Raw genomic sequence first — 24,559 nt, forward strand, 5'->3', positions numbered from 1 at the left:
ACACGGGTTCAGGGCCAACAGCACCTGCACCTTTATGCGCATGTGCGGCCCGAAACACCACTGAATCACTATAAAACCGAGGAAGCAAGTACAAGTCCAGGAATGGGGCCAAGGTCACGCAGAGAGGTCACTGTTATCAAAACGCTCCTGGTCATACACTTCTGCCACAACCTTGCGGCCAGCGAACCAGCGCCCATTGAGGGCCTGGATGGCCTTGTGAGTCTCCGAGGCCATGGAAAACTCCACAAAAATCTTGACGATTATCTCTGCATCCTCCTCCTCGCCCTGCTTCTCCTGGTAGATGATGACACGGTTGACAGCACCAAACTTGCCACACTCCTCGGTCACCTCCCCCTCCAGGTCATCGTCGATGTCCTTGGGGTCCACCATGTTGCGCAGAACCATCACTGTGGACTGTTGGGGGGACAGCTGAGTACCGTGAGAGCAGGGCTGCCCGCCCCACCCGCTCCCTATGGCCCTGCACCCACCTCCTGCTTGCGGAGCAGCTTCTGCATCACCATGTGGCGGGCACTGCTGCCCGAGATGCTCATGTGCTCCTGCTCGCTCAGCATCTCCGGCCGCTCAGACTCCGGAAACAGCTCCTCCTCCTCCTTCTCCTTCTTGGGCTCTAGCAGACCCAGCGTTGGAGGGCTAGCCAGAATGGGGTTCACCACTCCCACGGAGGGGATGGTGACCGGAATGGGAGGCCGGGCTGGGGTCACGCCTGCAAGAAACCCACCAGGTCCAGCCATCATTCCCCCAACCTGTCCTTCCCAGGAAGGAGCACAGCGCTGCTCAGCCATGGCTGGCCCACCTTGGGTGCCAACAGCCATGCCTGGAGAACAGGTTAGCGGAAAGGGAAGCCTGATCCACCTAGGCTCACCTGTTATGACTCCTGGGGCCTGGGCAGCCATGACAGCCTGGGGCAAAGCCCCCAGAGGCTGGGCCAGAGTTAGCGCAGGGGACACCAGTCCAGGCGTGGCAAGGGTACCCAGCACCGCTGCTCCGGCTACTGCTTCCTGCAACCCAGAAGGCCAGCACACTCAGTTTCCAGGCCGGCTGCCTCAATACCACCTGGTTAGTCAGTCAGTGTCTAAAGCACTGGGCACCTGTTACCCACAATCAAACCTATACAACGGAACCAGCCCTCACCTGAGCCGTAATCTTGGCTGTGGCTGCAGCTGCGGCCACAGCAGCAGCTGGCGGGAGGCCTCCAGGTGTGGCAGGTGTAAGCAGGGGCATGGGGGGTGTGACGGCCTTGCCCACCCGCAAATACTGGCCACCCAGGTCAAAGAGGTTCATGGAAGACACGGCATCCTGAGACGATTGGGCCTTCTCGTACTCTGCAGAGCAGGAGCAGCAGTGAGGGCCAGCCACGGTGCTGGGTGAGCCCTGGCCCCGCCTCCGCCTCCCCAAGCTTACCGATGAAGCCGTAGCCCTTGTGCTTTCCAGTTGTGGGGTCCCGGGCCAGTGTGCAAGACTTGATCTTGCCAAAGGCCTCAAACACGCTTTTGATGTCGTCATCCGAGAGATCCTGGTGCACGGAAGCCACGTAGATACGGTTGAAGGCTCGTGCCTCCTCAGCCAGCTGGTCTATGATGGGCTGTGCCTGCCCTATGTTGCTGGGCCTGCCCACCTAGAGGAGAGGCAAGGGACCAAGAGCTCCAGTCAGCCTGGCTTGGCCACCGTGGGCTTCCGGAGGGTGACTAGACAGAGTGCGCAGGCGCCACTTCGGCCTCACCTTAATGTTCCTGCCTCCCAGCATCACCGAGTTCATCTGCTCCAAGGCCAGCTGAGCGGCTTCGGGGACCTCATACTCCACAAAGGCGAAGCCCTGGACACAGGGAAGCGCCGTGAGGCCCGGAGGACCCAGGGCAGGGGAGGGGGCTAGGGCGGGACGGGCCAAACCTCACCTTGTGCTTCATAGTGACAGAGTCCCAGGACATGTCGATGCTCTTGATGGGCCCGAAGGGGGCGAAGGCCTGGCGAATGGTGTCCTCGCCCAGCTCATAGTAGATAGAGCCCACGTAGACCCGGCACATGATGGCCAGTGCCCGCTGCCGCTGAGCTGCCATCTGGAGCAGGACACAAGGGGAGAGAGAGCCACTGGCTTGTGACGAGGTGGCAGGAGGCTGGGCAGCCCGCTCCCCTCCTGGCCCACCCACCCAGCTCCGCTGTGGTGAGGGCTCCCCACACAGCAGCATGGTGCGTGCTCAGCCCTAGCAGTCAGGGTGGCGAGGGTCGGCAGGACCCTACCCCCAGGAAGGAGAGCCAGGCCCAAAGGCAGGACATGGACATGCTCTGGTCCAACCAGGTCCCAGGCAAACTGGCAGCAAGGCTGACAGGTGGTCAGGAGGCAGGGCCGTGTGCCCTCCCATCCAGCCCGCCCTCCAGCCTGGAGGCCAGTATCCTGGGCTGGGCTGGGAGACCCTCCCAGGGTCCTGCCAAGTGTTCCGACGGAAGAGGGAGGGGAGCCGTCCAAGCTGGAAACCCACTGGTGTGGAGGCAAGAGGGGGGCAGAAGACAGGGCAGCTACCGCCCAGAAGAGACCCCGGGGGAGGTCAGGAGCCCAGATGGGGGCTCCCTGGAGACAGAGTGAAGAACAGCCACAGTGCAGGGCCATCTTGGCAGGGGGCCCAGCGCTCTCAGGCCCCCATGCCTTGAACCGCTTGCGAAGAGCTGTCTGGGGCCCACGCCCACAGCCCAGGAGGCCCAGGTCCCGGGAGCATTAGGAGGTGACAGGCCCGGCTGGCCCAGAACAGACGCTGCCTCTGCACTGGGGTGAGCTGGGCCATCATGCTTAGCGACCTCCCCGTGCCCTCAGGAATGGGCTCCCTTTCCTGCCACCTCACACACGATGTGCCAGGGAGGCGGTTCCCAGAGCCACATGCGGAGGGCCACTGGGAGGAGCCCGCAAGCCCAGGGCAGGCAAAGATGATGGGGCCAACTCTAGCCTCCACCAACAGGGGCTCCCCTCACCCTCACAGAGGTCCCCACAACCGAGGCCGATTTCCCTCTGTAAGCCACCAGCTAGCCTAATATAGGCCAGGCCTCCCCACTCCTCAGAGAGGAGAATAAAAAAGGTCCACAGTTCCCCCAAAGTAGGAATTCCCCCCAAATGGGAGTCCCCCTCCTCAAACTGGGGTCCCGACAAACAGGCCTCAGGCTCCCTGTTGAGACCAAGGACCCCAAAGGTGGAACCACATCCCCTCTCACACTAGGTACCCCAGACATGAAACCACCTGCCCCTCAGGTCAAAGTTCCCCAAGGTAGGAGCACATCTCTTCTTCAGTGGGGCTCCCCAAAAGCAGGTGGGCCGAAGGCCCTGCCCCTGATATCTCCCCACAGACAGACACCCTCCAAAGGGACACTGGGTCTGTCTGGCCCTTGGGGACAGGGCCACATCTCCCGTGAGAGCAGTATGCCCAGGGATGGCCCCAGAGAAAGGGCCGCGTTCCTGCCCTCACACTCCAGGGCCCCTGGCCCCCTCCTCAGCCTGCCTTTGGGGAAGAAGAGCGTCTCCTTCCCAGACTTCTCTGCCCAAGGCAACCCAGGTCACGGCCACCACCTCCTCCCTGGCTGTGTGGCCTCTACGCCTTGCTGACAGCCAGACCCAAGGCCTGAGTCCTTGCCGTTCCTTCTCTCGCTTGCTCGGGTGCCCCCAGCCCCCCCCATCCATCCTCCCTCCGGGGTCTGATGGAGCCGCAAGTTAGGACCCCTCTCTTCTCAGGGCCTGACCCCAACCCAGGAGCCCAGGCAGCCTGGAGACTGGCGGAGCTGGAGGCCTGGGCGATGCGCCCCGTGAGTGCAGGCGGCATGGGTATGGTGGGCCTGGCGTGGCAGCTACCCTCCTGGCCGGCTGCCCTCCGCAGTTACCTGGCCGGTTAGTTTTAAGGTGGGCCCTCAGAGCAGACGGAGGCCTCCCCGGGACGGTCCCGGTGGGTGCCCGCCCACACCACTGGCCCCGCCACGCCTGGCGCTCTGCTGCGCTCGTCCGAGCTGGCGGGCAGGGCCGGCTAGGGGAGCAAGGTCCCCAGCACGCGGGCTGCACTGCCCCCCTCTAGCCCTGACTAAGGACATGAGCCCCGGAAGAAGTGAGCATTTCTATTGACCGATTGCAAAGGTGAGAGAGGATCTCCAAAGCCCATTGTCACTGCTGCCATCTGAAAGACAGTAAAGACAGAGTTCAGTCTGTTGGAGCCGAGCAGTCTCCCGCTCTCGTCACACCTCACGCAGACAGCGGCAGGCCCGGAGTCCCCGCCCTGCCAAGGAGGCCCACCTGCCTTCCCACTCTGCCGGCCGAGGGCTGGCTGCCTGGCTGCCAGCACCTGCCCAGGGGGGCCTCAGAGCCCTGGTGCCCCGCCCCGCAGCCTGGCCGGCGGGGCGGAAGGAAGGGAAGGGAAGGGAGGAGGAGCAAGAAGAGGAGGGGCACGGACGGAGCCTGGGAACGGCCGGGGCATCGCCGGGCAGCATGGCTGTCTGAGGGCTGGGCTGGGCAGGGGGTGGGGGCTCAAGGCCCAGGCACCTTTGGGCCTTGCCCTGCTCCCGTCCCCACAGCCGTAGCAGCCTCTGGCCACAGGTCTAGAGCAGGGCCCCACAGAGGCGCCCCCAGCCTGTCCTCTCAGCCTTGGGCCCCAGCCCAAGTGGTCTGGACTCACTGCAGGGGTGGGAGCCTGAGCGCGGCGCCCAGGCCCCGGGGGCAGGGAGGAACGCCCCTACACGCTGCACCATCGGCTGTGCAGCCGGGGACACGGGCGCGGGGCAACCTGAGTCAACAGCCTGAAGTCCGAGAAGAGGAGCCGGCTCGGGGGCGGGCAGGGCTACAGAGAGGGGCAGGGAGGGGCCGTGGGCGCTCAGCAGGCAGGTAAGGCTGGGCCACGCGTGGCTCAGGGAGGAACCCAGGCGTCCCAAGAAGGAGTCCTTGAGAGACCGAGACCACAACACCTGGTGGGGACGCCGCAGGCACAGGAGGAGGAAGAGAAGGCAGAGGTGGCGGGGAGGGAGGCAGGGCAGGCCGGGCGGCTCACCTGTAGGTTGGTGAGCTGCTGCTGCTGGTGCGCGATGGTCTGCTTCACCAGGACGCTCTTGATGCTCTGCTCCATGGCATACTTCTTGGCCTGCGGGAGAAGGCGGTGAGGAGCACTGGGCGCCCAGCCTGCGGGGAGACGGGCCTTCCTCCACCCAACCAGCGGCTCCCAGCCCCAGCGCCCCGGGAGGTACACTCTCACCTTCTGGAGGGCCTCCTGCTGCTCGGGCGTCAGGGGAGGCAGCCCCAGCTTTGCGGCTGTGCTCTGCCCGTTCTCCATCTTCATGGGGTCTGTCCCCTGGTGGTGGGGAGCAGGGGATCATTGAGAACAAGCTCAGGACCTCCCTCACGTGGCCCCGGGAATGCCACCGCACCCGCCGCCCACTATGACAGCACACAGCCCACCGAGCATCACTGGGGACAGACGGGCTGTCTCCCCCAGGACCCACGATCAGGACACGCGCTAAGGCAGGCAGGCAGGCACCTCGGGGGCCCTGGGCCAACCTGGAGCAGCTTTAGGGGCCAGGCAGCAATGGCATCCTCAGGAGCCATCAAGACAGGTGGCAAGCAGCAGGAGGGGCCCAGCCCTCGTGGCCAACCAGACTCCAGAACCACCGTCCCACGCGACCCTGGATGGTCCAGGACTCCTCACTCCAACTGCCTGGCGCCCAAGCCCCCACCCCTTCTCATAGCCCCAAACGTGGCCACACACAGCTCCCTGCTGGGAGGAGTCCCAGGGACCCCGGAGGAGACCATGTGGGGAAGGGCCTCCAGCCTGCACACAGAGCCCAAAGCCGAGACGATGGCCAGGGTGTGCTCAGCCCCCAGGGGAGAAGCCAGGAGCTGACTAGCCATGGAGGGATCGCAGGGTAGGGCAGCAGCCAGCAAGGCAGACACAGGGACCATGAGATGCTTTGGGAGAGCAGCAGTCAGAGCCCACCACAGACCAGAGCAGATGCTACTGTTACATTCACATTCTTTCTGTTAAAATTCATTTCTCTGCTGCTTGCAGGAGGAAGGATATAGCCGGGTAGCAGAAGAGACGCATGGCCACCAGACGAAGGAGAGTGCGGGTGTCAGGAGTCAGAGCACACCCGCCTGTCCACCAGCTCGAGGGGCCTAAAGCTACGCAGCAGATGCAAGGAGAGGCCGCTGGCCCTCCAGAGTGTTATGCAGCCCCCGGCACACAGCCTTGGGAGGGATGGCAGAGAAGAACACAGGGTCCCCAACACAACAGTGACAGACAAAGACGGAGGTACAAAGCAGTCAGGAAGGGGTCCGCTGACCCAAACCCCAAGAAGCACCGTCCTGACAGCACGGGGGAAGGGCAGGAAGCCCAGGAGGTCCCACCCCGGGCAGCCCTGTCTGTCCCCAGGGGGCTCTCGTCCTCTCTGTTCCCCAGCTGGCCCCAAGCCCAGTTCTGGGTGGGAGAAAAGCCCCGAGGGTGAGGGGCTGCTCACTAGAGCAGGCTGCCACCCTGGTCATCTACGCCAACCCCCTTTCAGCCCCTTAGAAACGATTCAATCTCTTCTTTGTCTTGGTAAACAAAAGGGCCTTCACCCATCCATCAGAGGCTGGCTGGATAGCCAGCTGGGGAGGGCTGGCTGGCGGGACTCCCTTGGTCCCCTTGCCCATCAGCTTCAGCCCCCGTAATTCCCTAGGATCCAGGCTGCACACCAAGCCCCTCCCCAAGTATTCGGGTGGCAGGGGGACCCAGAGGAGGGCCCAGCCTCAACGGGCCCCCAGACGCTCGAGCCCCGCTGGAACCCTCTAGAGGCAGGCCCTGCCATGGAGAAGCACAAAGAACGCTATCACTCAGGCCCAGGCCCACTCCACCGGGCGGGGCGCCGGAGCAGGACGAGCCGTGCCCACACCCACCCGGAAGCGCAGCCAGTTCACCCAGCCCTGTGCTCCGACTCTCACACTGCTCTGCTTTGTCGCCTTGACATCAGAAATCAAAGGAAAGTCCGTATGACTGGCTCTTAACAACACCCCACACCTTCTGGAACCTTCTGGAACCTGGAATGGCACCCCGCACTTCTGCGTGCCACCAAGAGCTCAGAGCTCCACCACCTGGAGCTCAGGCCTCACCTGACCCTCGGCCTGTGTCTGAAGACACGCGAGACCGCAGCCCCCCACACACGCACGGTGGATGCTAAGGGGAGAGCCAGGGGCAGGAGGCTGAAGCCAGGCCTGAGGCTGGTTGGTGAGGGAGCAGGACGGGCGCCTCTGCCCGGACGCAGAGAAGAGGCCATGGGGCTCCTACTGCTCCACCCCCAGCCAGGTCTCTCTGGGCCCGGGGACACGCGGGCAGGCGGGCAGGTGGGCAGGCGGGCAGACAGGCGGGCCTGAGGGCGAGGATGCTTAAGGTCAGTACCTGTGGTGGTTTCCACTTGTCTCCCGCTGCCACCACCGCCGCCGCCGGCTCGGACCCCCCTCCTTGCTGGCCATTGACCTGCTGCAGGCAGGAAGGAGACGCTGTAAGGAGCAGTCACAAGGCCCACCCTCCCAGACCCTCTCGTCCTCCCTAAGGGCTGAGCTCTTCACGATGAGCAAAGGAGGCTGGGCAGGGGCACAAGAGGGCGCCAGCTCTGGCTTGGCCCCCGAACACTCCTGACACTGCCCCACCCACCCTGCCCATTCCTCTGGCACACCTGCAGCTGCCCAGGGCCTGCCGTGAGGGGCTGGCCCAGCAGAAACCACAGCAGTCTGGGGCAGCCCCCAGTTGGAGAGTGAATCCCCAGGAAGGGACAGGGTAGAGAGCCAAAGAAAGACAGCCTCTCCTGGGTCTCGGTGGCCCTCTGGCCACACGGCTGAGGTCCTAGAGCTCAGTCCCCTTCCCGCCAGCAGGACCCAGGGCACTCTCTGGCACCCTGCGCACCCACCTGGGCCGGCCCACAGCGCAGCTTCGGTCCAGTGCCTTCCGCAGGCTCTGGCCGTGCCTGGGCCCCAGGCCCCTCCTGAACACCCCTCCAAGGAGGGTCACCTATGAGTGCCGGGCAGGCGTGTGCACATGTATGCGTCCCTCCCCTCCCCCCCGCGAAGGGCTGTCCAACTTCGAGGAGGGGTGTCGAGAGCTGGGCCACACCCCGACCCCCATCCAGAGGAGCACGGAGCGCTGCTGCACACGGATGATGAAAGACCCAGCGCCCAGCAGGGCTTCACGGGGCAGCAGGGCAGAGACAGGCCACAGGCACGAGGTGGGCCACGCCACGGGGTTAGGAGCTTTGGTGAAGGGACCCGAGACCCACTCCTCCTTCTCCAAGGTCGCACAGTCACAACCTAGAGCAGAATGCTCTCACCCAGCTGCCAGCTCAAGATGAGACCCACAGACATCTAAGAACACAGGGAACGGCCATGCCCACCCTTGGGAGCCCTGTGCACAGAGCTGGAGGCTTGGCTGACTCAGCCAGAGCGTGTCTCGGGCACTCTAGCCTCAAAGAAGGGGCAGCAGGACAAGCCTGACTGCACACTGGAGACATGGCCAGCGGGCACTGGAGCCCTGGCCAACCTAGCCCTGCCCGCACCAGACCTGGAGCTGCTCTGAAACGGGCACCGCTGACTCAAAGTGCTGCCCTTGAGAGCGTCAGGAAGAGGGGAGCCTTTTGACGTGGGTCCCACCCAGTGGGTGCAGAGAGCTGGGGACAAGTCAGTCTGATTTCACCCTAAGTCCCCTGGTGGCTCCCAGAGCACACCCAGAACAGAGGCTGCCTCTCAAGGCCCACGGCAACGCCCATTTCAGGTCTGCAGAAGCAATTCAGCCTCTAGACCCCTGGCGACAGGGCCAATGCGAGGGCACGTTTATAAACACGGTCCCGCTCTCCCAAGTTACTGTAACAGCCACCACAGGTACTAGGTCAGCGCCGAGAGCAGAACAGTCTCAGAACAGTCCAACCAGCAGGGACCCGACCCAAGACGCCCCGCTCCACCCACGGCAGAATCGAAGGGCCTGGTCCACTGATGTGAGCAGACGGCAGAGAGCTTGGAGAAAAACTCACTTATCATCACAGGTGATCACCTCTGGGCAACGACTTTGCAGTCACAAAGTGGCCCAGCACAAGGCAACACTGCCTCGAGGGGTGAGAAGCCCCCTTGGGGCGGCGGTGCAGCCCCATGATTCTGAGACTCAAACTCCAGCCCTGCTGCTGGTCAACAGGCCAGGTTCAAGAGGACTATGTCCACCACGGCCCAGAAAAAGGAAGGAATCCCTGCACGCCTCCAGGCTTCCAGCTGAGTTCAGGCCTGACTCCTAGGGCCGGCATGCCAGCCCAGCGAGTCGCCCCCGGTGCATCCTTTGAGGAGTCCCTGTGCATGGCAAGCAAGCCAACGGTCAGGGGCCGTCAGTGCTGCTCCCACAGCGGAGTCCAGGCCTCAGACAGCACCGCTGCCTCCCACCCGGTCAGTCTCTCACCCGGGGCCATGCTGTCTACTGCATGGCCAGGCTTGGTGCTGGGCACTGTGGAGCACACCTGCAGCACTAACGAGCACCAAGAAGAAAGGAACGACGCGGTGTACTCGGCCATGACATGCAGGCTGGGGCCCACAGGAGAGAGCAACTGTGCCCTTGGGGAGGGGACAGGGTCCCAGTGCTTCTGCAAGATGGAACCAAAGGATGATGGTGCCAAGTGGGAGTGACCCCCGCTGCCAGAGGAAGATGAACAACGGAGCAGTGAGTCGGATGCACAAAGCATCCAGAAGACCACACCCCCGCTAGGGGGGGCTGTGGCCTGTTGCTGTGACCACCAGCTACGAGGTATGTCCAAGTGAGAAGAGGCACTTCTGCATCTTCCAGTGTCCTTCCCTCAGTCAAGTCGACTGCCACCCCTTCCCACCTCCCACAAGAACTGAAGCCACAGCTGAGGACGGCAGCCAGCGTGGCTCAGCACGCATGGACCACAAGACAGAGCACAGGCTCTCGCTACGCCCTACTAGGACGGGACGGAAGCAGGCAACCCGTCCGGACACCAGTCCATTCGAAAGGTCAGAGCAGGAACAGACGGGGCCTCACTCCTGGAGTCTGATGTGGGAAGCCGGGGCCTTAACAGTTCACACACTCCCATGAACACACGCATACGCCGACCACCTGAGAGCACTTGGATGGGCAACGAACACCCCAGTCGAAAACCCCATGAGCACAGGGTGCTACAGAGTGCAGCCCCCAGCACCCACCAAGGCCTGGGTTTAGTGGCTGCACCAGGCCTTGGTGGGTGCTGGGGGCTGCACTCTGCAGCACCCTGTGCTCCGCAGGTGGTCGGGGAGACGAGGCCTCCAATCTCACTGGCCTCCTCCCAGGAGTCTCCATCCCTGTCTCCAAGCCTCCCTCTCCCTCACCATCCAGCTCTGACTGCTGCCTGGGACAGGCACCAAGTCCTCAACCCTCGCCTCTTTTCTACCTTTCCCCTCACGAAGGTTACTTGCTCCTGTGGCTTCAAAAGGAAGGACACAGTGAAAAAAGGACAGTGAAGTTAGCTGGTCATCACGCACGGGCCCCCTCACAAGCGGGGGCCTCTCTCCCTGTGGGAGTCAGTTTCCGCTCCAGGAAGACAGGTCCAGCTCCCTCAGTGGCTGTCAGCCCGCAGCGCAGGGCCCGGCCACTTCCTGACCGTCCAATGTCTCCCCTATCGGCCCACCCTCTAGCCTCCTGAGAAAGGTGTCTTCTCCAGCAGACCTCACTGCAGCACTCTGCGTGCGGGCTGGGCAAAGGATGGCAGGTAAATGGAGATGAAGCGCCACTGTAGAGGTCCCAGGAGGGGAGTCGGTTACAGAACACCGGTGGGGAGGAAGAAGAGCCAGGCAGAATGCGACAAGGAGGTGTTGTGGGAGCAGGGTCCTCCGTCAGTGAGCATCACTGCACGGGGCTGGGAGGGAGGTGAGTACTCAGCAGGGCACCGAGCGGTTCCATGCCACCCGCAGCACGGCTCCCTGGAGCACCCAGCACAGCGCACTCTGGGTGGAAACTGGTCTGCGGTGCCCATCAGATCCCGAACCGGGCAGGGACTGTCTCTGGTTCCCCACTGTGTCCACGAGTCCTCGCACAGCGCTTGGGACAAAATAATTACTCAAGAAACGTGTGAGGAGAGCGCGCGTGCTTCCCTTCCGGCGCGGGGATGACAGGACGGAGTCCCTGCTAGCCGGGCACCAGCGGGGAGCGGGCCCACGCCTGTGGATGCCTGGAACCAAGTCTGCCCTCCCCACCGGGCCCGGTCCCTGCACGCACGCCCGGCAGCCCCTTCACCCAGGCGGAAGGAGAGACGCCATCAGTGCCAGGAGCCCCGCCTTCCAGCTGGGACCACCAGCGCACCCCTTCGGCAGAAGGGAACGACGGCCGCCTGGATCCGCCCGGAGGCCGTGGCTCGCCGGGGCCTGGCGGGCCGCCCACCAAGGAGCCGGGCTCGGCGCGCCGCACGGCCCCCAGGACGCGCCCCGGGCTCTCCCGCGTCCGCCGCCGGAAGCTACAGCCCGCGGACCGGAAGCTGCGGCCGCGACCCGGCCCCCGCCTCGAGCCCGCCCCGCCTCACGCGGCCGAGGACCCCGGGGCCCGCAAGCGACAGTCGCGCCCCCGTAGGGGGCCCTTGGCGGCCGGGCAGGAGCCCACTCCCGCCAGCCGAGCGGAGGCCAGCCTTCACTAGGAGCTCACTTACGAGAGCGATGGTCGCCGTCGCCATCTTGCGTCCGTCGCGGCCGCGGCGCGCACCACACGCTCCCGCTCCTTCTGCGGTCTCGCGCGATGTGGGTGCTGGCGGAAAGGCCCAGGGAAAACGGAACTATCGCGATGAACGGTCCCTTCCCAGCGACGTGGAAGGAGAGAGTAACGCGCTTCCGGGGCGGGAGGGGCGGAGCCTAGGAGGATGGGGCGGGGCCGTGCGGGCGCGCGCCGCCCGCCAAGGACCCCGAGGCTCGGTCCCGTCGGCTGTCTCTCGCTTTGTCCCCCTTCCTCTAATGGCCGCCGCTCTATTTCTCTGCCTCCTCCTCAGAGAAACGTAGGTGCTGTCCCCGCGCTCGCACCCCAAGGGAAGGACAGAGAACGTCCTGATTCCCACCAGGGCCGAAGTGGTCCCATCTGCCCAAACGATCAAGTTGAGGGAGATGACACACCATCGCCCCGTTTCGGAGTCGATCTTGAAATACATCTTTTTTGCATCCTCACATCTCAGAAGTCAAGTCGCGCCTGCCAATGGATGGCGTGTCCTCATTTAGTTGGCAACATATTTTATTCCCTAGTGACTCATAAAACACTAGTGCATCTTAAAAAGATGGTGTCGCAGACTCAATCACGTACAGTCGGTGGAACTGCAACCAGAGACAGACTTGCATGCACGCAGAGTCCCTCAGGCCCCGAACTAATTCTTCAAGGCTCAAGGCCTCTATCTCGGCGTGGAGCTTCCCTGGAGTTCTGCCACATGCCACACCCAGTCCCGAGACCCCGACGCGGAGAAGAAACCACATGGGTCCCCGGGACCCCGAGGCTGTCAGGCAACTTCGGCCTGCCTGAGGCAACAAAGTGCCTCCGGGGCTAGGCAGGTCTCCTCAATCCTGTGAGAGTACGATGAAACAGACCCAGCTAGTTAAACATGCAGAACATTTTCCTCACCTCCCTGCCCTCTAAAATGACGGGGAAAGGATTTTATAAGCGCAAAAACCCATGAAGACGAAGAGGTGGAATATCGTGGAGCCAGAGGGGCGCGGACTAGGGGAGCCGCTTCCACAGGCTGCGGGTCAGTGTCCGAGGGATCATGCATGGAAGTGCAGTTAAGAAAGGGGGAGACCCCGGACTTCACTCCCTCCCCGCAATGGCTGGGAGGTGAGCTCCAGCACAGGTGCTCTGAGGGCTGGTCACCAGGGCAGGCTTCTGTTCCGAAAATGGAAGAGTGAGTGAGGTCCCTGCCCTTCCTACCCCTCCTCCCCTGGCTCCAGGTGCCCCCAGCATGTGCCACCTGCTCCCCTCAGAGAGGATCATTCCCCTCTGCAGCAGCTCCCAGGGCTCAGGAGACTGGCCTGGCTCGATCCCCCTGCCCGGCCTCACCAGGCAACAAGCCCCTCCCCGCACTGAGAACATCTCACTCTTAAATGCAACTGGCAGTCTAGGATCACCAGACACTTGAGCCAAAGGAAAAAGACAATAAAGGAAAGGAATAGAGACAATAAAGCAAGAAGAAAAGTTAAAATCACATCCTCAGATATACTGGAAGATGTTGCATCCAAAAACAAGAACAAGGGGCCGTAAAGAACATTCAGCTACTGAGAAAGAGCTTACAAATGAAAAAAATACGAGAAGAAAATGAATAATTCAATAGAAGCATTTAAAGATAAAGATGAATGTATAACAGCGCCAGATAGCTAGGAAACAGTCATAATCGCCCTGGTCAGTCCCCTCAGTGCCTGGAACTCATCTGGCTCCTCAGAGGCCTCCATAACAGGAATGGACCACGGTGGCGGGTAGGCCGGGATCGGCTCGCCTCTATCACAAGGGGACGGGGATTGCACAAGCACGCTCTGGTGGCAGCTTCCCTTGTGAAGTTTGACGTGTGATGTGGCATTCAGAATGCTTGTGGTCGGGCACTGTCCTCACTCCACACATCACCTCATGTGATCCTTACGACAGCCCCTGGCGTGGGTACCACTATTATCCCCATTGTTTACAGATGACAAAGTGGAGGCACAGACCAATATCACGTAGTCGGAGGCCGCAGGATGGCTCTAGAGCCTGCAAATGTAGTGGCCCTTAGCCATTACGATTGCACCTCTCAAAGGTTAAGTCTAATATCTAAACAATGAGTTTCAGAGAATGAGCAATCAACAAAAAAGTAAAGAAAAGTTTCTAGAGCTGAAGGGGAGAGAAAGACAGGCAGACGGACAAAGGGTCAGACTCAGGCACAGGAGTTTTTTGGGACTAGAAGAAAATGATAATCCCTTAATATCTTGGCAAGAAATCATTTTCAACCTAGCTAAACGGACAAGCAGATATGAGAGTACAAGGACAAACAGGCGGACTCCATGACTTTCCCCGCGTCCTCTCCCAGGAAACTTGGAGGTTATTCTTCCTCAAACGGCAAATAAGAGAGAAGTATGGGATCCGGAGACCAGAGCTGCTCCAAGATGCTAACCGAGGAGTAACCCATGCTGACAGCTCACCAGAGGCCCAAGAGCAAGCAGCCTGGGGCAGAGCCACATGGTGGAGACTCCAGGAACGGATGAAACGGAACAGTCAACTATGCAACGAATCCCAAGTACTGAGGGGAGGCTCACCCTTCTGCAGGAGACTCTAAGGATGAATTGAGATGTGTACAGAAAACTAAACAAACAAAGGCAATTATTAACTCCAGGGAAAACAGAAAGTTGTGCAAGAATGCAAATATAATCCTAGGACACCTTGTTCTCTGCTAAGACCCGTGGGAATGAAGCCGTAATAATACTCATCGCCTGGGATGATGCTGGGTCAGGGGACCGAGGCCAGCAAACCGTCCCCCTCCCCCTGAAGGATGCCAGCAGGAGTCACCTAATGTAGAAAAACTAATAATAAAAAAAAAAAAACAGTCAAAGCATGTGTGTGGTTTGTGAAACACAGATACTAAATGCCTGAAGAAACGGTTAAGAGATTAAATTTGGAAAGGATGAGGGCTGGAGACCGCATTTATTTTTTATTTATTATTGGCCCAAAAAGAAATTCCACTTTTCAAATAGTATGTATGTAGCTTTAAAAAGGTAAAAGTTAACATGAAAACCTCAGTATCGTCCTGATTAAATGAAGCAGCAGCAGAGCCCGCACTCCTGAGTTCAGTTTAATCACTGGTCCAGCCCATCACGTGTTTGACACTCAAACTGTTTCAGAGGACGCAGAGCCACACGGCTCAGGATCAGGATTAACAACTAGGCCTGGAAGTTATTTCAGACTTGTAACCTTAGGTTGAAAGTGTGAGCACTTGAATAAGTTTATAAGGAGTATTGAAATGTTTACTATAACTTGAGAGTTACTACCTTTGTACATGTAGTTTATTTGATGTGCCTCGGTGAGTCTGTTTTGTCTTGGGTTTTGGTTAGGGTGATGTGGTGTGGTAGGTGGACTGAGGACACCCCAAAGTCCATGCCCTGACCCCAGAACCTGGGAATGGGACTTCACATGGCAACAGGACCTGGAGATCGGGAGACCGTCCTGGATTACCCACCCCGATGGACTCGGCCTAATCACATGAAGCTTCTCTGGCTGCAGAAAACCAGACACACGGTTGATGAGATAGACTCCACCCGCCGTTCCTGGCTTTAAAGATGGAGGACAGGGCCATGAGCCAAGGAATGTGGCAGCCCCTAGAAGCTGAGAAGGGCCTTCAGATTACCACAGGCGAGTAACTGGGGACCTTGGCCCTACCCCTGCAAGGAAATGGATCTCTGCCCAGTGCGGAGCGCAGCAGCTGACACCTGCAAGTCAACAACCAGCCCGGCAGAGGAGGAAGGAGACTCTCCCCTAGAACCTGCAGAAAGGAATGCAGCCTGGCTAACGCCTGGATTTCAGTCTGCTGAGACCTGTGCCAGACTTCTGATCTACAGAACTAGAATAAATCTATGTTGTTTTAAGCCACTACGTTTGTGGTTAATTCTTATAGCAGCGACAGAGAATTAATACAGTGGTGAGCTTTCTCGGTTTGGCATTTAAAATGCTTTAAAAGAGCCCTGAATGCACTAAATTTATACATGCAATCTAAAATGTTTAAGAATATTTAATTTTGAAAATGGAAGGGATCCAAGAGAATCGAGGACAGGGCAACAGAGGGTGGGGGNCAGGACCCGCGGTGGGGGGTCTGCCCTAAGAGGAGGCGAAGGTCACTGGGGTGGGTGGTAAGCTTGGGAGGAGCAGGAAGGACGCATGACCCCAGCCCTCCAGGGAATGCGGAGAGAAAAGAGCCCTTTGGAGGGGCTGCGGGGGCCAGGGGAGCGTCTGGGGAGGAGGCGGGTGCTGGCTTCAGAGAAGCGCAGCTGGAGCAGGGCTCCAGGACAAGTGTGCTGGACACTGGACGGGGTGCAGAGCCACGTGGTGCTGGCGACAGGGCCTTCTTGGAGCGTCCTGCCGTCTGTTTCTCACATCAGGTCCTGGCCCTGCCCAGCACCCAGCACCGTGTCTGACACCTACAGGTGTTTCACCATCGCCTGGAGGCGGGGGCTCCCTATTTGTGTCTGGGTACCACCCAGGGTGGGGCACTGCCCTCAGCAGATGTCTGTCCATCTGTCCAGGGCTGACTCCCCCAGCTGTGGCTCCCTACAGGGTGGCCGCCCCTGTGCGCAGGGCTCAGCCACTGACCAGACGACCTGGTGTGGGCCGGGACTCTCGGCCAGGAGATGGAGGATACGGGGAGGACCGGTGAGTTACAAGTGGGGCCTGACCAGCCCCCCCGCTGGGATGGCTCCCCCCCACCCCGCCCTTGTGGGCCCAGCCCACCACCCTCACCCCCAGGGACTCTTGGCAGCTGTGCAGGGTAGAGGTTCCTCACTGGCAGGCGTTTGATTCTTGGCCTCCAGGCCGGCAGGCGGAGGGCAGACCCTGGTCCCTGACACTTGGCCCCCGGCCTCCCTACACGGGGGGGCCGGGCACGTCACGGCTGAGCCCCACGGTGCTTGAGGAGGGCACTGTCCAAGAAGGTGGCCAGCTTGGCCCGGTCTTCCTGCAGGGCACGAAGGAGGCGTGGGGGGACGGAGGGGCACGGCCTACCCTCCGCCCTCCCCGCCCGGCTTGCGCGGCCTGCACACCTCGTGGACGAAGCCGTAGTGCACCAGCTCAGCTGCAAGGTCCTGCGCGCTGTCAGCTGCGGCGGGGACACGGGCAGGGGCGTGGGGCGAGGCGTGAGGCCACCGCTGCCTGGCCAGCCCAGCCCAGGGTCCCCACCCAGGGTCCCTGCCCAGCATACTTGGGAGGAGGTCGTAGGTGAGCTGCCGGTGCAGCCGGTCCTCCAGCACCAGAAGCAGAGTGAGCTGCGGAGGCGGGAGGGCAAGGTCGGCTCCAGGGGCCGCCCCCGCCCCCACCCCCGCCCCCCAGCCCGGGGCCCGGCTCACGTGCCAGCGCGCCTTGTCCTCACTTCTCTCCAGGCTACACTGCATCTGGATCACCTGTGGGTGGCAGGGCCCAAGGTCACCCACAGGGCTCACACTCGGCAGCCAAGGGGCCAGAGCAGAGGTGCCTCAAAGGCGCCCGGAAGGAACAGTAAACACTGGGTCTGGGGACAGTCTCCGAGGGGAGCCTGGAAAGGGCACCTCGCTGGCAGCCGCCCAGACTGCTGAGGGAAACTCTCAGATGCTGGGTCTGAAGGTTGAGTGGGGGATTCCCAGGTGGAAACACTGGAACAAGGAGGGAGCCGTGGGAACCGGGGAAGAGCCAGGTCGGCAGGGAAGCGACAGAGCGGAAGCAGGACTAGGCCTCAGAGCGCCTGGGGGTCAGACCGGGCCCCGCGGTCTCTCTGGATGGCTCTGGCCATTACAGCGTGAATCCTGGCTGCAGTCTGGAGGGACGCCGGGAGGAAGGAGGCCAGGTGGGGGACTGGTGTAGCATCCAGGTGGGGAATGGAGGTGGCGCAGATCAGGGTGCAGGCCGTGCGCCCACCCAAAGTCAGAGCTTCCGGAACCCAGCGGGTGGACATAGAAAGGGAGAGAGGGAGGCCCTAGCCAGGACGGAGCCTTGCAGGAGGAGAGGTTGCAGAAAACATGATGCGGGAGGCCTCGGAGGAGACACCGGGACGTAAGTGTCAGGGAGTCAGCAAGCCAAGGTCGTGGAATCAGAGAGGCCTGGGGGGACACCAGAGTACCAGACAAAGGCTACCTGGAGCAGGCGGAGTCAGGGAGCAATGTGTATGGGGACAAGCAGCAGCATCGGGGGCAAGGAGCCTCTCGGAAAGCGGGTATCCCAGCTTGCTCTCCCCCCAACCCCCGCAGAGTGGTCATCCAGGACCTGGTCTCTGGCGGCCTGGAGGAGAGCAGGGCTGGGGGATTCAAAGCCCCTGAGACCACCCCTCTAGGTGGTGGGCTGCCGAGATGCAGTGGGATGGGGGCTCACCTTTCTGGTCTCTGAGTCAAAAGGTTCTGGCGTTGGGGTCTTGGCCTTCTGGGCCTCCTCTGGAGGTGGGGCCAGCACGCGGGGCAGCCCCAAAGGCCGAGCAGCAGCGAAGTTCATCAGTGGGTATATCCCGTTTCTGGGGGCAGGCCAGGGGTGGCTGGGGGCTCGGGCCTGGCAGCCACTGTTCCCCGACCTCATGCCAGCTCTTACCTGACATCCTCTAGGAATTTGTCCAACTCCAAGCACGAGACCTCTGAGTACCTGGCACGGGCATGAGAAGCACATGAGGGTGCTGGCCAGCAAATCCCGCAGGACTGAGGCGGGGGCTGGCCGTGTGGAGAGGGGCGGTCTCTGGGGGGCGGGCCTCTCACCTCCACTGCAGCGGGGGCCGGGAGGGCCGGGGGATCTCCGCCAGGACTGCGTGCGGGTCCGTCGACTTGGTCTTCTCCTCCACCACGTTCTCAGGCATGAGGTCTGCAGGCCATAGGAGCACTCAGGCCGGCGGACCCTGAGCCCTAGGTCCCGAAGTCCCCGCCCTCATCCCGAGCCTAGGCCTCGGCACGCCCTGGGCCGCGGCCCTCACACTGGTGCTGGATGAAGCAATGAGCCGCCAGGAGCTTCAGCGAGTGAACCTCGAAGAGCACGCGGTGGAAGAGCAGGCTGTGGGCGGAGGGCCGGCGGGCAGGGTCGCGGGCCAGGCAGCAGAGGATGAACTCCTGCAGCATGGAGAAGCAGGCGGCTGCAGGAGCTGGAGGCGCTCTGCTCTGGGCCCACAGGTGAGCACGGGAAGTCCCCAGACCCCAAGGGTCCCATCATTCCCAGGGCGCCTCATGCAGGAATGTGCAGAGGGAGGAGCCTCCTGATAGCAGCCCAGTCGGGACCTGGTCCTACCAACAGGACTGTCAGGCTCTGGGCCCAGAACTTCCCGTGCTCTACCTCCCACAACCTTCGTAGAAGTCCTGGGGTAGAGGGGGTCGGTGTTGTCATCCCTAAGTCACAGATGAAGTCTACACTGCAGCCCTGGGGCTGGCAGTGTGCCGTCAGAGCAGTCCAGGGCCCTAGAGGTCACGTGGCTCAGCACAAACCCACCTACCACAGCCCGCCCCTCTTCTAGTTGCCCCGGCTCAGGCCCAACTCCGGAGATGACCTTGAAGGGTCCCTGCCACCACCCCCATACTTGCCCGGCACTGCCTCTCCTGCTTTTCTTGGTCCCCACACCTCCCCATCAGCCCATCTAGGCTGCTTGCTCCCAGGGCCATGCAGGTCAAACCGAATGGTCCCCAGACTTTGGCCAGAGAGGTTGTGGATACAGCTTCCATCCCATACTCCCTTTGCCTGTCCCCTGGCTACCGTGTCCCCCCACAAGCTAAGGCCGCATCATCTCTAGCCTGTTTTGGGGAGCCTTAAAGGCAGGGACGTGGAGTCAGGCCGACCTGGGTGCAAACGCTGGCTGTATTAACTTACTCTAAAGCCTGGGGCAAAGTGCTTTGTTTCCCTGAACCTCAGTTCCTCTACCTATAAAATGGGCATAACAGTAATGCCCACACACGAACCACGTCTCCAGTTTCCCTGACCCTAGGATGTGCCCTTAAGAGCCTTCAGGCCTGGAGCCGAACATGCTCTTCCAGTGAGGCCCTCCTTGTAGGCAGGCCCCTGTGCAGCGGGCTGGCACACCCCTCAGCAGCACTGAGGGCCGCATTTGCAGGCCTGCCCAGAGCACCTCACCAGCCAGCGGGAAGGGGCAAGGCGAGCTGCTTACCCGCATGTTGGGGTCGCTCAGCGAGTGCCTGGCACGAGCAATGGCCTCCTCTGTGACCCTGGTGTCTCCATTGGCCTGGATCTCCAGAACGGCCATCTGGGGGCAGGGCCAGGTCACACCGAGGGGAGGGACAGCACAGGCAAGATGGTGGGGGCGAGCTAGCTGGGAGAGGCCGTGGGGCTACTACCTCCAGTGCACACATCCCGAAGGAGAAAATGTCCACAGCGGTGCCATCGGCAACCTCTGCAAACAGGGAGACCGAGTCAGGGCCGGCAGGGCGGATGCGGGGCGGATGCGGGGCGCAGGGAGGAGGCGGGTCCTCCTGGACTCACCACCATATTCTGGCGGGAAGAAGTGCAGGTTCCGCGGTTCCTCGCGCTCGGCGCGGATGGGGCTTCGCAGGTCATCCGGGAGCGCTACGGGAAGCGCGGGGGATGAGCGGACCGGTCGTCTCCACGGCCCTCCATCCCCCAGAGTCCCCACGCACCATTGGAGAAGATGCGGTGCCACACTGCGCCGGCCAGACGGGAGAAAGAGTGGGCGTCACCGCGGTGGGGCGTTGGGCATCCTCTGCCCTCGGTTCCCGAAGGTCCCCAGCCCCGCCCTCTTGCCCTGCCCCGCCCTCCCCGCCCCGCCCCGCCCGCACCAGAGCCGATCTTGATGAGGCCGTTGTGCTGTATGAAGATAGTGTCACTCGTCAGGTTCCCGTGGATGATGGGGGGACTGCAGGCGTGCAGAAAGCTGCAGGCGAGGAGAAGGGAGCAGGCGGAGCAGGGTCAGGGGACGCTAGGGATGCGGGGGCGCGGCGGGGCGGGCGCGCGGGCAGGCACTCACCTGAGCGCGGACAGGATCTGCGTGCACCAGCGCTTCCAGGCCTGGCGGCGGACGCACTCCGTCGGACCGGCGGGAAGAGGCGGCTGGGCCTGCGGTGCCAACACCGCGTCCCCTCCCGGGACCAACCCCGTTCCTGTCCCCGAAGCCACCCTGCGCCCCGCACCACCTCCGTCCCAGATGACGCCCGACCCCGACCTGTCCTCCACGCAGCCCCAGCCCACTCCCCATACCCGGGCGTTCATGGCCTTGTGGTTCTTCTTGGTCTTTTTGAGGAACTGCTTGAGGCTGCCCGAGGACACGTACTCTGTGATGAAGATGACCTGCGGGGCAGGCGGGCTCGCGGGCTCCGCCAGCTGGGGTGGGTGCCCACGGCTGCCCCGCCCGCTGGTGCCCCGCCCGCCCCTGCCAGGCCCGTGGCTCACCCGCGCGCGAGTCTCCGAGGCATCGAGCCAGTACTTGTGCAGCTTGACGATGTTGGGGTGGTCGAGCAATGCCAGCTGCTCAAACATGGTCTGGATCGTCTCCTGGAAGGGGGGCGGCGGTCACGGGGCGGTCACAGGAGAGGGCCGGGGGTCGCAGCGGGCCTCACCTCGTGGGCCGAGAAGGCCTTCCTGTCGCCAAAGTGCAGCTCGTTCCACACCACCTCCACGCCCTCCTCCGTGTCCATGGCAAGGAAGGTGCTCTGGACCCCGGGCATGTTCCCCTGGTTCACCTGGCGGTGAGGTTGGGGGAGACGCGTGTGCTGGTGTGTGTCAGGGGGACAGTGGGGGCTTGGTCTCGGCCCACGCCCTTCCCACAGCCGCTTTGGGGAAAGTTGCGAGCATCCAGGGCGGGGCTGAGGGTGTTCAGAGCAGGATTCAGGGGTGGAGGATGTTTCCCGAGCGGGTGGGGAGACTGCTGGCTGGTCCCCAGAGGGGCGGGGAAGTGGTCCGGGGAGCAGATTGCCCTTAGGGGATCGGAGGTTTTTCACCAGGGCGTGGAGGCCAGGCCAAAGGGGTCCGAGAAGGAGGCCACCTGCTCGAGGCGGCGGAGAGGTTTCCGGCCTCCGACTGCCCCAGAGACACCCCGCGGTGCCCACCTGCTCCCGCCGCTTCTGCCAGCGGCCACACGGGCTCTCCTCCAGGATGTCGCTCTCGTCCTCGCTCTCGTCCTCCCGTTCCCGCTCCCGGCCCCGCCTGGGCGCCGGCTCCGGGGCCGCCATGGCTCTAAGCGTGCGGGCCGCCGCCCTCCGAGCGATCCGCCGCGGCCGCCGCTCCCCGCCCGCTCCGGCCCCGCGCACAGGAGCGCAGCCGGGAGCGGAGCCGCCGCGGCCTCGATCCCCCACCCCGGGCTGCGGGAACTGGGCGGCGCAGGCGCGCGGCCGAGGGGTGGATCTCGCCCGCCGCTCCGGAGCAGCCTCCTCGGGCGGGCGCTGGAGTGGAGCTTCCCCGCAGGAGCCGAGCCCGCGAGGCGACCGGCGGAGACCCCGCCCGTTGGCTCCTACGGCCCCGCCCGGGCCGAGTCCCCAACCGGGATCCGCGCTCAACATTAAGCCCCGCCCCGTGCACGGTCCCACCCACGATCTAGGCCCCGCCTCCGAGCAGCCGCCCTGCTCCAGACTAGGTCCCACCTATCCGCGCCTACGGCCACGCCCCCAGAGCTCCGCCCTGCTAAGCCCGCCCAACGGAGGCCCCCCTCCCCCCAGCCCCGCCCGACTTGAGGCCCCGCCCGTTCCTGGCCAAGCCCGGGTCCTGCCCAGGCCGCACGCCAGAGGAGGGGAGCGCGATCCAGGGCCGGACCCCAGCTCCGCTGGGCTGCCGCTGCTCTCGACTGCGGGGAAAGGAGGCCCTGGGGCTAACCCGAGCCTAGCACCCGGACCCAGGGGTTTCGGCGTCGGCACGAATCGGGCCAAGCCAGGGGACCCCAAGAACCGCCCAACCCCAGCTCTTGGAGCCGCGAGTTCTTCCCGCGCGGCTTCCCCACTAAACTCCTGCCCCGCAAATCCAAAAACCCTGTCCCACACCGCTGTTTTGACTCTGAGTTTTCCCCTCGGGGTGCACTCGGTGGAGTGGCGTCTGGGGCAGCCCTCTGCCCGCAGGGTTGCTTCCCGAGAGACTGGGACAGGGCTTGTCTGCGAGGCCAGCTCTCCCCCGGGTCCCCCCCTCCCCCAGGGAACACTAGAGTGTCACTGAAAGTGACAGAAAAGCTGGCTGAATGGTTTACTTTAATTACTACCACAAACTTCCCACTGGCCCCTAATTCCGCGCTTTCGTTTCTATGGAATTGTGGAGCCATGCGGGCCCAGCCCCACCCCCGTGCAGCCCCTTCCCTCCAGGAGGACCCCTCATCCCTGCCTCCAACCACATGGACAAGAGACAAGCTGTAGGATCTCGTCCAAAATCCTCCTCCACCCCACAGTCCCCACTCCCGTCCCATGGTCTCTTTGCCGTCACACCTGTCTGTCCCCTACCCGTCCTTGACTTTCTCTCCCTAGAGAGAAACTAGTGGACGCATGAACCTGACCTTTCAAACTGAAACCCCAACCCTGAACTCCTGCTCCTCCATCTCCGTTCAATGGCCTTAAGCCCCAAGGGTCTCTAGGAGTCGCTTGGTCACTTGGGACACCTCTTTTCCCCAGCCTTTGGCATCACAGCCTCTGACTCCTTCAACAACCAGTGTGCTCAAGGGCCATGCAGCTGCCTGCTCCCTCTGCTTCAGGCTGCCACCCAGCGCCAGAATATTTTGCGAAGTGTCACTCATGTTCAGAACTGTGTAGTAAATGGGGGTCTGCAAGACCTGGCCCTCTGTTACCTGCACTGAGATGTTCTCCAGCGAATGAAGTTCTAGCCACTTCCAGAAAGCTTTGAGCATGACCTGACGCACCATCCAGAGAGTCAGTGAGATACTATGTTGTCCTAAGATTTTGACACTTATTTTCCTTGTTTAAGCCCTTATGTTAACAGTGAGAATATAGTTTTGTGGGTGACCTTTCGAAAATCCGATCAGAGCTTTGTTCATACCTAAACGTTTCTTTATACATTGTGAAGGCCAAGCTCCTACCAGGAGAAGCCACACCAGAGTCAGAATCACCCTGGGCCTACGCCGGGCATAGCAATGGAATGGATGGCCGCTGCAGGTGGACTCCACACGCAGAGCACTGTGCCAGGTAACTAGACATAAAAATTGGTAAGAAATGAATTACCCACACACACATAAGGTTGACTTCATTATGGAAAGAAATGCATTTAATAGGGACACAAATCGATATATACACTTCAGTGTTACAGGAAGAGGTGACCCAAAAAATTTTTTTCTCTAAGTGCAGCAGAGTTTATCAGAAACAGTCACTGGTCTAATTTCCATGAAATAAAAACAAATTGAAAATTCAAAAACAGAACAGCAGGATAAGTCCCGATGATATTCTTAAAAGATGGTCTTCTTTTAATGCCAAGGAAAACATGAGGAACTAGGATAATAAAGGGAAGAATGTGACCAGATGGTGGCTCCCAGCTAGACAACATGAAAAAATGAGACAATATTGAAAACTATAGTAATATATTTTTGAGAGAGGACACAAACCACTATAAAAGATCTTTTACGCTCAAAGGACAGAGAGAAACAGGAGACCACTCTCGGGATCCAGGGTAGCCTTTTGCAGCAGCTGCAGGTACGTGAGGTTCTCGTGCGTGTTGGGGTCGAAGAAGCCCTTGGTGTCGTCGCTCGGGTCCGCCAGGACGTGGTTCATCTCCTCGTCGAAGTAGCCGCGCTGGTAGGCCACGTGCACGGGCACACGGTGGCTGTGCACGGGGTCGATGACGCCGCCCGTGGCGATCTGGGCCTCTAGCAGGCGGATGCCGTGGTCCCGGACGATCAGGTCCTTCTTCATGGCCTGGAAGAGCGAGATCTGCTCGCCGGTGTAGGGGTCGGT

The 24,559-nt window shown here is 61.8% G+C and overlaps 2 protein-coding genes and 1 long non-coding RNA gene across 18 annotated transcripts; 1 reads left to right on the top strand and 2 right to left on the bottom strand.

Moving 5' to 3' along the window:
- Positions 1 to 7: 7 nt before the first annotated feature.
- PUF60 (poly(U) binding splicing factor 60) lies at positions 8 to 11,820 on the bottom strand. Of its 9 annotated transcripts, none has more exons than XM_039846029.1 (12): positions 11,668 to 11,820; positions 7,404 to 7,484; positions 5,229 to 5,324; positions 5,028 to 5,117; positions 4,113 to 4,163; positions 1,914 to 2,075; positions 1,742 to 1,834; positions 1,423 to 1,636; positions 1,153 to 1,343; positions 884 to 1,019; positions 489 to 724; positions 8 to 414 (listed from the first exon to the last, which is right to left on the bottom strand). In XM_039846029.1, the coding sequence occupies exons 1-12, from the start codon at positions 11,689 to 11,691 to the stop codon at positions 115 to 117; spliced, it is 1,674 nt and encodes a 557-aa protein (XP_039701963.1). In that variant the 5' UTR covers positions 11,692 to 11,820; the 3' UTR covers positions 8 to 114. The 9 variants fall into 9 exon arrangements, with proteins under 9 accessions (XP_039701963.1, XP_039701964.1, XP_039701972.1 ...); XM_039846030.1 differs by having other exon boundaries at positions 7,404 to 7,481; positions 11,668 to 11,798; XM_039846038.1 differs by lacking the exon at positions 11,668 to 11,820 and adding an exon at positions 11,328 to 11,342.
- Positions 10,545 to 14,543, top strand: LOC120588801 (uncharacterized). The gene is made up of 2 exons (XR_005649323.1): positions 10,545 to 10,737; positions 12,001 to 14,543. It is a non-coding gene; the product is annotated as an uncharacterized LOC120588801 (long non-coding RNA).
- Positions 14,544 to 16,463: 1,920 nt separating this feature from the next.
- NRBP2 (nuclear receptor binding protein 2) lies at positions 16,464 to 22,154 on the bottom strand. Of its 8 annotated transcripts, none has more exons than XM_039846027.1 (18): positions 21,731 to 22,152; positions 21,242 to 21,364; positions 21,075 to 21,176; positions 20,883 to 20,972; positions 20,653 to 20,693; positions 20,465 to 20,559; positions 20,306 to 20,329; positions 20,151 to 20,234; positions 20,006 to 20,061; positions 19,819 to 19,914; positions 18,643 to 18,775; positions 18,431 to 18,533; positions 18,270 to 18,320; positions 18,060 to 18,195; positions 17,070 to 17,119; positions 16,921 to 16,984; positions 16,763 to 16,818; positions 16,464 to 16,677 (listed from the first exon to the last, which is right to left on the bottom strand). In XM_039846027.1, the coding sequence occupies exons 1-18, from the start codon at positions 21,851 to 21,853 to the stop codon at positions 16,587 to 16,589; spliced, it is 1,518 nt and encodes a 505-aa protein (XP_039701961.1). In that variant the 5' UTR covers positions 21,854 to 22,152; the 3' UTR covers positions 16,464 to 16,586. The 8 variants fall into 8 exon arrangements, with proteins under 8 accessions (XP_039701961.1, XP_039701960.1, XP_039701962.1 ...); XM_039846026.1 differs by having other exon boundaries at positions 20,883 to 21,005; XM_039846028.1 differs by having other exon boundaries at positions 17,066 to 17,119; positions 21,731 to 22,151.
- Positions 22,155 to 24,559: the final 2,405 nt, after the last annotated feature.

The sequence above is a fragment of the Pteropus medius genome, unplaced genomic scaffold (genome assembly GCF_902729225.1).
Source record: "Pteropus medius unplaced genomic scaffold, Ma_sr-lr_union100, whole genome shotgun sequence".
NCBI classification, from domain to species: Eukaryota; Metazoa; Chordata; class Mammalia; order Chiroptera; family Pteropodidae; genus Pteropus; species Pteropus medius.

Coding starts and splice junctions, on each gene's coding strand:
- PUF60 (XM_039846029.1), bottom strand. CDS start 11,691: ATGGCGACGGCGACCATCGCTCTC. Junction 7,485..11,667: donor CGACGGCGACCATCGCTCTC/GTAAGTGAGCTC, acceptor TCCTGCCTGCAG/CAGGTCAATGGCCAGCAAGG. Junction 1,344..1,422: donor CAAGGGCTACGGCTTCATCG/GTAAGCTTGGGG, acceptor CCTGCTCTGCAG/AGTACGAGAAGGCCCAATCG.
- NRBP2 (XM_039846020.1), bottom strand. CDS start 21,853: ATGGCGGCCCCGGAGCCGGCGCCCAGGCGGGGCCGGGAGCGGGAACGG. Junction 21,177..21,241: donor AGGCCTTCTCGGCCCACGAG/GTGAGGCCCGCT, acceptor CCCCCCTTCCAG/GAGACGATCCAGACCATGTT. Junction 20,235..20,305: donor GCACCGCATCTTCTCCAATG/GTGCGTGGGGAC, acceptor CGCTTCCCGTAG/CGCTCCCGGATGACCTGCGA.